Below are 14,037 nucleotides of genomic sequence, written 5' to 3'. Positions count from 1 at the left end.
AAGACAGTCTCTTTCTTTGTAGGAGTTTATGAGTGAAATAGTCTCACTCAGTGTTTTTGAATTTGCTATAGTCGCTAAATATGACTGCACTTCATTCTGTGAATTCCTCAGGTGCTTATGTACATAAAATGCACTAAAAGCGTGAAACAGCCAGATTACTGAACCAACACAAGCGGGTTTGGAATGATTCATTAATACAACCAGGTTTGCTTTGATGAATTTTTGATTGATAAGTAGCAGCCAGTTTTGAGTAATTATTCACTTGTTCTTTGTACTGTGTGTTCATCATCTATTTCTTTTCATAAAAAATAATAAAAAAAAAAACTTTGAACATTTTTAGTTTGATGTTTTCTGTCAGCATTTTTTCTGAATGGTACAACACAGTTTGAGTCTGTGTCCAGTGCATACTCTCTTTATTTTTGACTGCTTGTGCACTGTGAGCATTTTTTATAGTAGGCGTTGGTCACTACCATCATCCTTTTGAAGGTTATTGTGAAGAATAGAGAGATGAGCCACTGTCCATGATTGGCATCAGTGAATCAGTCTCCCTGATGGGCTTCTAACATAGCTTTAAACAGCCTTCTATCACAAGTTTGTCCTCTTTTTATAATTTATCAGTAGTGGACAGTGGACCTGGCTCTGTTTAGTCAGCCACTGAGGGCCAAGCCCACTGTACAGCCCCACTCTACTCTGATTAGACTGCATACTCCCCGTGGAGACTGTGATCAGCGGCCAGACTCATCTCATCTCTTCATCCAACCTCTTTTCTATATTTCTGAGCTCCATTGCTCTCTCTTTGTCTCATGTTCACTCTCTCTTTCTCTCTTCTTTCATTCTATCCATTGATCCATCTGTCCCGATCTCTCGAGAGGCCAGCCCAATTAACCTGTTTAAACAGCCATCTGAGCATCCCATCCATTCCAATGTGGGTGTGTAACGGGGATCTAGTTCACTGAGCCAGGAGCCCAGTGCAGGCCTCCATCCACTGCCCTCCCCAGTTTCCAGCTCCACCTTACCTCCAAGTTCTTACTCTTTTTCTTCCTCATCGCCATTTTAGACATGTGGTTTCGTTTCTTCAACTGCGTGGCATCCAGTGCAGCTTTTATATACCATACTTACGTTTGCTTTTTTTTCATTTCCATGTTTTTCCTGCACAGTTAATTTCACTGTCACAGTTATTGCCACCTCTACACATTCTTCATCCTTCCCTTCTCCCCTCCCCTCTCACCTTCTTATTGTCACTCCTCAGCTTTCTCCCTGTCCCCTGACTCCATCCCTTTCTCACTTCCCTTTCAACACTTGTCAGCTACTTCCTGCCAGGCTGTCCATAGAACACCACAAGAAGGTCACATCTCTTTTTTTGTGTTTCTCTCCTCCTTGTCCTTGTGTTATTGGAGTGAGATGGAAACTTTAATTAGAAAGGGGGGCGGGGTGGTAGTGGGGTGGGTTGGATGGTGATAACAACCAAGCAACGCACAAAGCTCCATTTACTGTCTTTCACCCTATCATAATGGAGAAATCAATGATTATATTCCTTTCCTGTGTTGGAACGCACTGAGCATGGTAGAATTTGTAACATTTCAGGGGTTGACTGTCCACATCGACTAGACGGTGAAGAAGTGCTGTGTTGGCTGTTTAAGACAGACGCACTGGGGTGTCTGTCTTATTTGCCAGATCAATGCTCAAACGGAGCCTACCGCTTTAGACGACTTGTTAATGTGTAGCACTGTGCCGTTGGGCTTCAGTGCTTTGTTGCTGGCCAATTTTTATAAAGAGGAGCTATGCTATGGAGGTCCGTGTGTGTGTGTGAGCATGCGTATGTTGATGGAGGGGTAAAATTGGCACTGTCGTTTCTTAACTGGTGCAAGAACAAGTCCCTCTGGGTACTCTATCCACACCCTGTCACTCTATTTCCAAATGGGTATGGGTGTAGTTAGTTTGGCTTGTCATTGCTAAGACATGCCAACACTGAGAAAATGCAGGCTTACACATGCATAGGAATGATTTACTCTGACAGCACATGCACTACTATTACTACATACCTTACTGATTTTACTGAACATGAATTTCTGAGACGGTTTATAGCATTCAGGTGTTGTTGCTTTTAAAACATTAGGAAATTAAGATCTGGACTTAACAAGATGTTTGTGAGAAGGAGTTGAGATGGAGACAGATGGCCCACTGTGAAGTAATTGTGGGTGGGTTGATTAATTAATAATTCATTCATTCATTCATATAGATATTTACTGGTAAACAGACAAAAAACATGATATGTAAACTAGACAGATTACGATATTATCTAACCCTGTTTTCTAGCCTTACCGCATTAGTTGACTACGATTTGGTGTGAAGTGAACCCATTATTTCAGCATCACTGTCAGACCATGTAAAAGATGTTTACAAATATTTTCTTACTTTCACATTAAAAAAATCATCATAGCATGGTTAAGTTATTTAATGTCCAGTCAGTCACAGTCTCGGCAGATCAGCTGATCTCAACACCAGGGCTTAGCTGATGACCTTTTAAGCATCCAGCTGGCCAATCTCACATAGAAAACACTAACTGGGTTGATTTAGCTTGTTACAGTGGGGCAAAAAAGTATTTAGTCAGCCACCGATTGTGCAAGTTCCCCCACTTAAAATGATGACAGAGGTCAGTAATTTGCACCAGAGGTACACTTCAACTGTGAGAGACAGAATGTGAAAAAAAATCCATGAATTCACATGGTAGGATTTGTAAAGAATTTATTCGTAAATCAGGGTGGAAAATAAGTATTTGGTCACCTCAAACAAGGAAAATCTCTGGCTCTCACAGACCTGTAACGTCTTCTGTAAGAAGCTTTTCTGTCCCCCACTCGTTACCTGTATGAATGGCACCTGTTTGAACTCATCATCTGTATAAAAGACACCTGTCCACAGCCTCAAACAGTCAGACTCCAAACGCCGCCATGGCCAAGACCAAAGAGCTTTCGAAGGACACCAGGAAAAGTATTGTAGACCTGCACCAGACTGGGAAGAGTGAATCTACAATAGGCAAGCAGCTTGGTGTGAAAAAATCAACTGTGGGAGCAATCATCAGAAAATGGAAGACATACAAGACCACTGAAAATCTCCCTCGATCTGGGGCTCCACGCAAGATCTCATCCCGTGGGGTCAAAATGATCATGAGAACGGTGAGCAAAGATCCCAGAACCACACGGGGGGACCTGGTGAATGACCTGCAGAGAGCTGGGACCAAAGTAACAAAGGTCACCATCAGTAACACACTACAACGGCAGGGAATCAAATCCCGCAGTGCCAGACGTGTTCCGCTGCTGAAGCCAGTGCATGTCCAGGCCCGTCTGAAGTTTGCCAGAGAGCACATGGATGATACAGCAGAGGATTGGGAGAATGTCATGTGGTCAGATGAAACCAAAGTAGAACTTTTTGGTATAAACTCAACTCGTCGTGTTCGGAGGAAGAAGAATACTGAGTTGCATCCCAAGAACACCATACCTACTGTGAAGCATGGGGGTGGAAACATCATGCTATGGGGCTGTTTTTCTGCCAAGGGGACAGGACGACTGATCCGTGTTAAGGACAGAATGAATGGGGCCATGTATCGTGAGATTTTGAGCCAAAACCTCCTTCCATCAGTGAGAACTTTGAAGATGAAACGAGGCTGGGTCTTCCAACATGACAATGATCCAAAACACACCGCCCGGGCAACAAAGGAGTGGCTCCGTAAGAAGCATTTGAAAGTCCTGGAGTGGCCTAGCCAGTCTCCAGACCTCAACCCCATAGAAAATCTGTGGCGGGAGTTGAAAGTCCGTGTTGCTCGGCGACAGCCCCAAAACATCACTGCTCTCGAGAAGATCTGCATGGAGGAATGGGCCAAAATACCAGCTACTGTGTGTGCAAACCTGGTAAAGACCTATAGTAATCGATTGACCTCTGTTATTGCCAACAAAGCTTATGTTACAAAGTATTGAGTTGTATTTTTGTTATTGACCAAATACTTATTTTCCACCCTGATTTACAAATAAATTCTTTACAAATCCTACCATGTGGATTCATGGATTTTTTTTTCACATTCTGTCTCTCACAGTTGAAGTGTACCTCTGGTGCAAATTACTGACCTCTGTCATCATTTTAAGTGGGGGAACTTGCACAATCGGTGGCTGACTAAATACTTTTTTGCCCCACTGTATGTTTCTTGAACATCTGCAAGCCACTTTGCAACACATCTCCGCCACGGCTCCTTCTATCATGCTGTGTCTGAGTTAGTCAGTGTCAGATCTTTTGTCACCGATGCTTCCTCTTGTTTTGCTGGCTCTCTTGATGCAAAGATAGCGAGGTTCCAGGACAGAGCCATAATGCCAAATATAAATGCCTACATATGGAAATAACAATCTTCTTTTGATGTCTGTGATCATGCCTAAAATGAAGACTGATACATTCAAAATTTATTTTTGATAGCGAATGCCTTTTAAGTGCTACAGAAGTGCATGCTTTCTTTAATATGGCTTGAAGCACCCCTTGCTGATTATCCCTTTTCTTAGTGCAAAGTATAAGCCTACAGGCCTGTGCCAGCCATAACTGCAATATGGCTGCACTGCTGTCTGTGTGCCTAGTTTATAGAGAGAAGAGACAATAATTGGAGGACACAGAGAGAAGGGGCAACAGACCACCTGCTGCTTGTGTTTTTTTCAGGTGTTCGAATGCTTCACAGATACAAGCACTTAGAAATATAATAAAGCATGCTTTGAATTTGATTTTTGACTTCTCCTCATTGTTAATATATTCAGGCAGTGTTCCAAAACTCTGTTTGCACAGACACATGTTTGCCAACTGGTGTGTTTGTTATCATCCCCATCCCCCAACCCCCAACCCCCAGATGTAATCTTTGGAAATCTGCAAAAAATGATGGTAGAGTAGAAATGACACAGGGTTGGACAAAAAGAGAAAAGTGAATGAGATAAACTGAAAAGACAAGCAAGGCTTTTAGGGAGGGGTGGGGGTTGTTCGGCAATACAAAGAGAGCAATGGTCTGATGATATCCATGATCCAAGGCTTTGTTGCCTCTTGTATTGATGTAATCCATCTTCTATATCCTGCCTTTTTCTGTCTACACCAGGACTCTTGTGCAGCTCCTGATACACTCTGTGGACAGTATCGTTTAGAGGCTATTCCCTCTGACTGAGCTCTGAGTGGCCATCTGAACATCCTTAGAGAGGAGGGCACTGGCATGATCACAGGTGTTTTTAGGGCTAGACAGCACAAAAAAGCTGGATTTAAACATAGTTTACACCCTGTAATAGAAACCTTGTTTCAGCTGTTGTAGTGGTTTGGGGGAGAGAGAAAGCCATGAGAAATCTGTGAGTAATGGCATTCAGCTTAAGGTTTCCTTGATATGTTATCTGGACTCTAATCCCTGAGTGGGAAGGCTACAGGTGCTGCGAGGGAGAAAGGAAGTGAGAACGAGAGACTGGTATGGGCTGTGCTCGCTAGTGACTCATCCTGTTATGAACTGCGCAAGAATTTCATTAGAGAGCAAACACAAGAGTGTCCAGGCAACTCTGAAAGCTCCATGGTGAACAGGTTTATGGTGCCATCTTAATTTAACAGAATATGAAGGGCACAAACCTCTAGAGGCTTTCTGCGTTAACATCCCTCAGATTACATTACGGTTTGTGTTTCCCGTCTCAGTGCAATACTTTCTGTGTAGCGTAAGCTTCCTTTAATCTTTTTGCCTAATTGGTTAAACTGAATCATAGGTTTAATCAATATTTGGAAAGATGTTGATTTTGTCAGGGAAAGAAGGAGCAAATAAGAAGTGCTAACTGCACTGCAAAAATATTTTTATTTATAACGGCTACAAAAATTACATAACACTCAGGTCAGGTTGTTAGTTTTCTCCACACGCTTACACTGTATTCTCTAATGGAAACCGGCCTTAGAAAAACTATTGAAGCAATGCAAACCCTGTGATTTGCAGGAGTCTGTGAAATATGCTATCAAGCCAAGCCATATAGAAGGAGAAACTATTTAAATCCTCATTCAGCAGTTACTGTACATTAGAGTAAGATAATGATGTAGCATACTCCACAGCACTTTCTATATGTTGTATGTGCCTTCAGTTTATAATTGGAGAAAGAGAAGAAGTACAACTAAAGCCAAAAGCATAGTCTTTGTCAAAAAACTGACTATATGAGCAGATTAAATATAGAAGACAGAAGATTTAAAGGTTGTTTGTTGTCCTTATGTATGCTGTATTCTTCTTTGTAAGTCTAACAATAAACTAGCAGACATCTTTACATGCATCTTTATCAAATTCAGTTACAGCTTCTTGTCATTGTCATGTTTCACCTCTACATTTACAGGATAAAGAGGCATGCATCTGCATACAATAATCCTCAGGAGTCTAATCATAGTGACTGCTTGACCTTATTATTAATAGAGACTAAATGGTGAGAAACACAAGTGTCGGACTAGGCTAAATAATCTTCCTTAAGAGTAGCCAGTTTGTCATGTTCCTCCTAATGAGATGCAAGTACTGCAGGTACGCTATGTTTAGATATGTTTTTGTGAGTTAGGAAAGCAGTTTCAACTTCATGCTTGCCAGTGTTTGTACCTGTTTTGCTTCTTAGTTTCTACAACTGTGATGAATAGTGAATTCAAATCCTCTCTTTTTGTGTGTCTCCAGTGAAGTTTGACGACTGCATGGGAAATGAAGGTGTGGTCTTCCAGAGCAGCAACCCCCTCTTTGGCGTGCGGACAGATGGATCCATCTTTGCCCAACGAGAGGGAGCCAACCTAGATGAACCTGTCCAGTTGAAACTGACAGCAAGTGGTCCGCACACACATGTCTGGGAGACTATGGTGCAGTTGGCACTGATTGACCTACCATCATCCCAACAAACTGAAAATGAGGTGAGTTTCAGATTTTATGAGCTCGAGCACAGACACACAGAAATATCATGCTTCAAATTTCAATTATCGTTCCAGAGTTTCTTTTTCCTATCACATTTTCTCCAGTGGTCTGGTGATAGTAACAGCCAAGAATCAGGTCAAAACTCCTTGGGGTTTCAGCGAAGGGGAGAGAGGGGGTGGAGCAGAAAGAAGTAGCAGTGCCACACAGTTAAAAGTGATAGAATCAGACTGCCACAGGGGGAGAGTAAGATTCCCCTCAGCCATAAGCTGTTATTGGAAAACATCCTGTGCCTTGGGTATCCCAGGGGTTCTTGTCTCTTCCTTTTCTATTTAAAAGCTGTCAGAGGTCAGAGACAGAGACTGAGCAGTATGAGCCTAACTGTCCCCATGACTATGGTACCACAAGGCCAGCTCTGAGAGCCAATATCACCCCAAGTGTTATTTACATTAGGCAAAAACAGGGGCCTGTGTTCATTAACTAAGTGCACATCTCACATAAGTTATTGGAAAGTAAATTCCGGAACAGATCAAATCTCACTCACTTAAAAAAAAATGGAAAAAAGGCTGCCAAGGATTCGTTTTTACTCAGTAGACAGTTCTCGTTTTTGGTAAGAAGCAGCCATTATCTGCCAGTCAAATAAAAACACTAAAATGTTGAAGACACTCGTGCTTGTTATAGATGGACTCTAATGAGAAAGGTGTTACCTTTCTGTTACCACAGGGAAGTTCCACCTGATTATAACTTCTTTGAGCTCATTATTTTGGTTTTTGCAACAAACTAAATGTACTTTAGCTGTTTTCTGCCGCTTTCTTCACTGAAAAACCTCTAAACGGCCACTTTACCGGTGAATCAGATCTTTCCACAGCACAAATCAGCTCTGATGGTTCAGACTGCACAGCTGACGTCATCAGATTCGCAAACACAAATACATAATCTGCTCCAACTTGTGCATGGATTGGATAAAAATGATTCAACTTTACCTTTATTTTGAGTTTGCTCATTGCACTTATTTTTGGAAGGAACTGTGCACAGAAACAGTGACCACTGAGAGAGAGGGAGAAATGCCAATTTCTGGCCTTCAATTAAAATTTCTGATTTTTCCCCAAGTATGACCTGCCAAAATCAGTTTTCTTTCTAAAACTTGTAACTGTATCTGGCATATAGTAGCAAAATTCGACTTTTTCTCAATGCAATATATGATTTTCTCTGGCAACAGCTGAAACAAATGAAAATAAAGATCTATGCTCCTGGAAGGAAGTGCAAATAATTAACTGAAAATGAGTTGCTGTACACCCCGAGTTTATTTTATATATTTTACTTTATCAATCAAAAGCAGGTGCAATAGATTTATATAAGAAAACAATTATCAGGTAGTAAGATCATTTTCCTCGATGTTTCTAACACCACATAACAGGACATTGACCCTTTTCTCGTTTTCCCATTTGATTCGGGCTCAGAGTTGTGAATAGCTTTAGTTTTAGACACTTTCCATTTATTTGCTTCTTTAAAATGTCCACGTTCACCATAACGGAGGTCGTTAAAGAGTTTGATTAGGTTTACTGTTACAAACTGTTGGCACATTGCCAAACGTTGTGCCCTCACTCTCTGTGAGGAACTTCCACGCTAACGATAATTTATCGCTAGCATGTGGCTTTGAAAGGTGTGCACAACTTTTTTGCCTCTACTCCTGCATGAAAGGGAGCTGCTCGCTGCAAGAATGAGAATCAGACAATTCTGGTCCCTGGCTGGTCAGAAACTTTTAGCCAATCATTGTTGTGATGAAAATAAAAGCAGTGAAACATTTCCATTATGCTAACAATCAGACGGTAGTCATGTGCAATGCTAGAAAATGGAAGCAATGGCAATATGTCAGTCATAAATTCACAGAGCCAAACAGAGAGTGGGATATCTGCTGGTAGTTATTGGGAATGAGTTGAAGAGTGTGTATTGTTCTGGCTCTGAATAGGTTGATCTTTAATTACGCTCTTTTATAGTTAATGCTGGCTTTTTCACTCGACTGAGTTTCAGTACTAAAGTGTCAAAGGTCAAATGAATGCATTTTTAAACGTAATTTTCCACTGAGTCAATTAATATGTATATCCCGAGGAGCAAAGAATAGACAAGCAATCAAACAAGATGGTCAGAGGTCAGAAATATGCTACAAGTTGTAACAAACATGTATGAGGACAGCAGGAGAAAGCAGGGCGCTAAAACAAAATGTGATGTTTCATTATGGAAATGGTGCTTTGTGGTGTGCTCTGTTGAATAATAACTTCCAGATGTCTGGGTAGCCAGGGGCTGGCTGATATCAAAGCATGCAGGGTTATGGGGAGGCAGTGGCGTGGAGGGGAAGTGCTGGGACCACCGCCAGCTGGCTAAGGCTGATGGCACCAGGGCTGTGGGTGGGGGGGGGAGCTTGGTCGAGGATTGGGGGGCATCCATTTCACACTCAGTGACTCCTGTTCACATAGCATTACTGTGCATAAGCATGTGTGCAAGAATGTTATTTTATTGTGGGAGATTATGTTGGATCAAGTGTGTATTATGCTAATTTTGCGTTAAATTTTCATTGCTGCGTATGCTCTATGTGTGCTTGTGTCTTCGCTTGGCACCTAAAGGTTTAATCTGTGCAGGGTTGCATGCCAGAGAATGTGTGCCCCGTCTGTGTTGTATTAAGAAAAATAACAAAATCTCTAGAATCTATAAAGCTGTCTTTAAAAAGTCTAACTCCAGTTTGCTGTTGCTCCTTTTCCTCCGTCTTTCATAAGAGTTTGAATAAGTGATCACATATCTCTGCTTTTCCTATTTTTCTAAATCTGTTGCATCACCATCCTGTAATTTTTCTATGTGAATATGAGTAAGAAAGAGAGAATCGGAGTTGAAGTTTGATCAGAATTATACCATGGTGAAAGAAAAACCTGCTTAAGCCTTTTGCTGCAGTGGCGGGCAGAGATCTTTGCCTCTGTGTCTCTACGTTTTTATGGTTTTTTTCTTGTTGTGCATGTTTTTCTCTCTACATTTCTCCTCAGGGAACTCACTAGTACCTGTTAGCATGTGTAGATAAAAGGATTTAGAGCATGACTTATTTAGGCAGAGGGAGGTGAGGGGGGTCACATCTGCTTCTGACAACTGACTCCTCATCTCCCTCAATCCATCCCAAACATGTCTTGTTCCACCTCTGCCTCCCCTCACTGCACTGGTGGGATGTGGGGCAGCCATCCCCTGCAGTCAACCCCATGAAGCTTTCCTCTCTCTGAAGAAAAAGAATGCATTTATCCGGGCCTAACTCACATCTGTCTCATTTCGCTCATGCTCGTGTGCACAAACTGGGTTTGTGCACACGGGCACGTTATGCTTAGCAGACATTAGTTTCTTGAATATGGACTGAATGCAAAGGACCACACTGAGTTTCTGGCAGAAAACTATTTTGGCCGGCAGATGAGACAGAAAACCGTGACTGATACCCTAGTCATGCTCAAGTTTCCCCAAACCGCACAGTGCAGGAAACAGAATATGGTAAAATTTGTTAGGACTAGTCTGCCTCTTGTGCAGATGGGTGACACAGTACAAGAGGAGGAGGGGAGACTGCTGGTTCTTTCTTTTCTGACTCTGAGAATGAGCACAAGCTGATCAAGGATGATCAGGATTTTTGTCAGTTCCAGTGCAGTGGGTTGTACTGTAGCACCCCTGTTGGTCAAAATAGCAAATGCTTCAGTTCCTAAACTGGCAACTTTAGGTGGCGAGAATTTAAACACAGTCATATTTAACTAATTCATATATAACTGAACTGCTGGCATAGGTTCACAGTTTACTCAGTTTTTACTCATTTTATGTCTGAATATGCACTGAATATTTTATGATATTCCACTACATTTGATTATATATTAGAATAGTTGTTTGAACTGTATTTTATTCATATTAAAGTCATCTATACACTTTAGTGGCATCTAATGTAATCAACAGGTCAGATCTTTGATTGGATTACACAATCTTGCACAGTAAGGTTTTTAAAATGATGAGGGTTGTGATGCTGTTTTTTTATGACATTAAGGCATACTATTAAAAGGTAAGTCATGGAGGTTGTGCTTTACCTTGAAATAATTAGAAACTTTACCACATTTAGTATTTTTTTTTTTAAATTGGCCCTTTTATTTTGCGTGTGTGTTTGATTGTATACACCACTTACACATCAGCAATGTTTCCAACGCCTGGTGTTTTTAGCAAAAAGCTCAATATACATTTATCCATTATCCATGAGCATAAAGACAGCAATTTAGTTTTAGTGTTTTTCAGTTCGTGTTTACAGCAATTTATTGAATATCGAAATCATGAAATAGCACTGACGATTACTATCTGGATTTGGTGGAGAACAAAGGAGGCTTACAGATTTCTCTAAAATATTATGACTGAATACCGATATAATTTTCCATATTGTCTTTTCTTGTTATTTTGGAAATAATTCGTCTTTAAAATTCTTATAAAAACACCTTAACTGTGATATCTGAAGGGGCTGCAGGGCTATTTGTATTAACAGGAGCAGATGGGCTCCTGTTGTGCTCCTTAGCAGATGACATTTGTTTCTGATTATTTTCTTTATTTATTCATGCTGTTATTGGCTAACAGACACAAAATAATGTTCCAAGTGAGGATGTCTTTCCATTCTAATCGAAAAGCTGAATACAATATTAATATTGTCATTGTTATTGCATTTGCAACAATTTTAATGTACATTTAATTTAAAGTTATTTTTTTCAAGCCTTTTCAAAACAGTACTAAAGTGTTATTTTGAAACACACAAAATCAATCATGAAAAAATAAGCTTTCGTAGGACTCTCTACATAGAAATTAAGGGGGGGATGTAGCAGGCAGGTGCTGATAATGACATGCAGTTCATTAACTGATCATCCACAAGTGTGATCACCTCTTGAAAAATCTAAATTTTGGCAGTTTACTGGTTTGGAGAATTCAAACCAGTAAAGTGCTACGATCTTCCCAGAAGTGGACATCACATCCCAGCAGATTCACCACAAGGTCAGACCATGCAGTACTAAAAGAATTTGCAAAAACATCCAAACGTTACATCTCAGACTCTACAAGAATCAGTTAGCATGGTAAATCTTAAAGTTTTTGGTTGTATAATTAAAAAAAGACTGAACAAGTATGGCTTGTTTGAAAGATTTCTGAAACAATGTCCTTTCCATGGACAGATGAGACCAAAGTGAAAATGTTTGGCTATAATGCTCAGGACCTTATAATCACTGAGTCGATGATCAACTCATCTGTACAGTAAAGTATTGTCAAATGTTACAACATCTGTCCTAAAACTAAAGCTTGGCCAAAACTGGGTAATGAAAAAGGACAATGGTCTCAAGCAGAGTTGCAAATCAATAACAGAAGTGTTTCAGCCAAAGTTCAAACATCAACCTGATTGAAATGCTGCGGTGAGGCCTTAGAATTAACCTTAGAGCTGTGTATAAATGAATGCCTGCAGACCTCAAAGAACTGACGCAATGTTGTAAAGAAGATCACTGTTTCATTTGGACTTTTTTTGTTTTTGTTTTTTGTATGGGAAAAGTGTGGCAGTGATGGGATGTCGCTGGGGATGCAATGGAGAGCTCCACTTTGCTGCCTCAGCTGTCTGTTCTGGGCCCATGGCAAGAGTACAGTGGCATGCTGAGGTCTAAAGTGCTGCTGAACTTTGCTCACTCGGGAATGGATCCCAGTATGGACAACAGACTGCTGCACAGCATGGAGGGTGGTTTGATTTGTTAATTTGCTGACTGAGCTAGTTCTTGCCCTACAAGATCCAAAGATGATAGACAGATTTTACTGTTGTTGTGCTCTTAGAAGACTGAAATAAACAACAGTGAGTGGAACCCTCCCACAGTCATAGTCTTTTTTTTTTGCTTCTATATAATTATTTGTACCTACTTAATTGTTTCAATTAATTATTTAGGGTACATATGATGTGGTGCTGAACTTCAGGCTTAAAAAACTTTCCTCTAAAATTCATAAGAGCACCTTTCCCTCTGCGTTACTTAATGGGCAATTTCATCTAAATTACTAGAACTGACTATAAACTAAGCTAGCTGTTGCTGGACTGCCAACTTCTAGGGACAAATCACACGTGAGGCTTATTCCTGTCCACAGCTTACAGCGGGTTTGTAAGGCATTGTTTCACAACTTAAGCTTTCATGGAATATAATAAAGTAGAGATAAGCAGTGGAAATATGACGTCTGTGGGTTTGTTTTGCTTCCTGTTCTCTTACATTTTTAAGCCAGCAGGAGCAAACGTTAGAAACCAAAAACAGAGCTATGGGAGCTATGGGAAATATTATTAAATATTATTATAATATTGGCCTTTTTAAGTTTAAAGTCTTTCTACAAAAGTGGTAAAAATCTACCAATGCAGAACCCTTAAGAGCAGTAATTTTGTGGATGGTACATTAAATATTTATTGCATATGGCCATGTGGAGCAGCAAATCCAGTCTTTCTTTGAATGTGAATGTGGTCTCCTCACCTACCGTAATCCTTTACCTGTTTAAAAATCTCTCCTTTTGCACTATTACTTAAAGTGCCCTGGATTTCACAGTCCAAGATGTCTGAAGTACAGCACTTGGTTGATGAAACTGAACATGACACCTAAGCCCATGCTCCTCCACACCCCACATCCCTACCCACCCACACAAACACATACACACCATATGCCAGGTTGCTTGACACATTTTCTTTAAAGCAGCCTTAAAAGCTTTTTTCTTGGGCGTCCATCTAATGAAGTCAGCCTTGAAAGCATTGTTTCCGCTGGCAGATACAAGCCAACCCTCTGAGGGACCTTGACCAGGCAAGAACAAACAGAGACAAAGAAAAACACTTTTTATAGACTGCATCATACAGGACCTTCAACTTTCAATATGTGCCAGAAGCCATTGCCATCTTCCAACACTGTAGACTGCTTCTGTGTTGTATTTTATTTTTATTCTCAAATGTCAGCTGCTGGGGAGGAACTGTAAAGCTACACATTTCACAGAAGTAACAGCAATCGAAATACTCGAAGAAAGATAAACGGCACTAATCACCTTTAATGGAAATACAATGTAACTGTACCTGTTCTTTACTTAGTTAT

The 14,037-nt window shown here is 40.6% G+C and overlaps 1 protein-coding gene across 2 annotated transcripts in view; it reads left to right on the top strand.

Annotated features, from left to right (window-relative positions):
- The window catches only part of LOC101477622 (cadherin-4), a 241,770-nt gene that overhangs the window by 154,040 nt on the left and 73,693 nt on the right, over positions 1-14,037 (top strand). The window contains exon 4 of one of the 2 annotated variants that reach the window (XM_004546200.4): positions 6,686-6,912. In XM_004546200.4, the coding sequence (XP_004546257.1) occupies positions 6,686-6,912 (227 nt within the window). Of the gene's footprint in view, positions 1-6,685; positions 6,913-11,858; positions 11,945-14,037 lie in introns of those variants that run through there. The other variant, XM_004546201.4, reaches the window with a different exon arrangement.

The sequence above is a fragment of the Maylandia zebra genome, linkage group LG20, assembly GCF_041146795.1.
Source record: "Maylandia zebra isolate NMK-2024a linkage group LG20, Mzebra_GT3a, whole genome shotgun sequence".
Lineage (NCBI taxonomy): Eukaryota > Metazoa > Chordata > Actinopteri > Cichliformes > Cichlidae > Maylandia > Maylandia zebra.
Note: the sequence above shows the minus strand (reverse complement) of the source record. Positions and strands in the feature narration are given on the sequence as shown.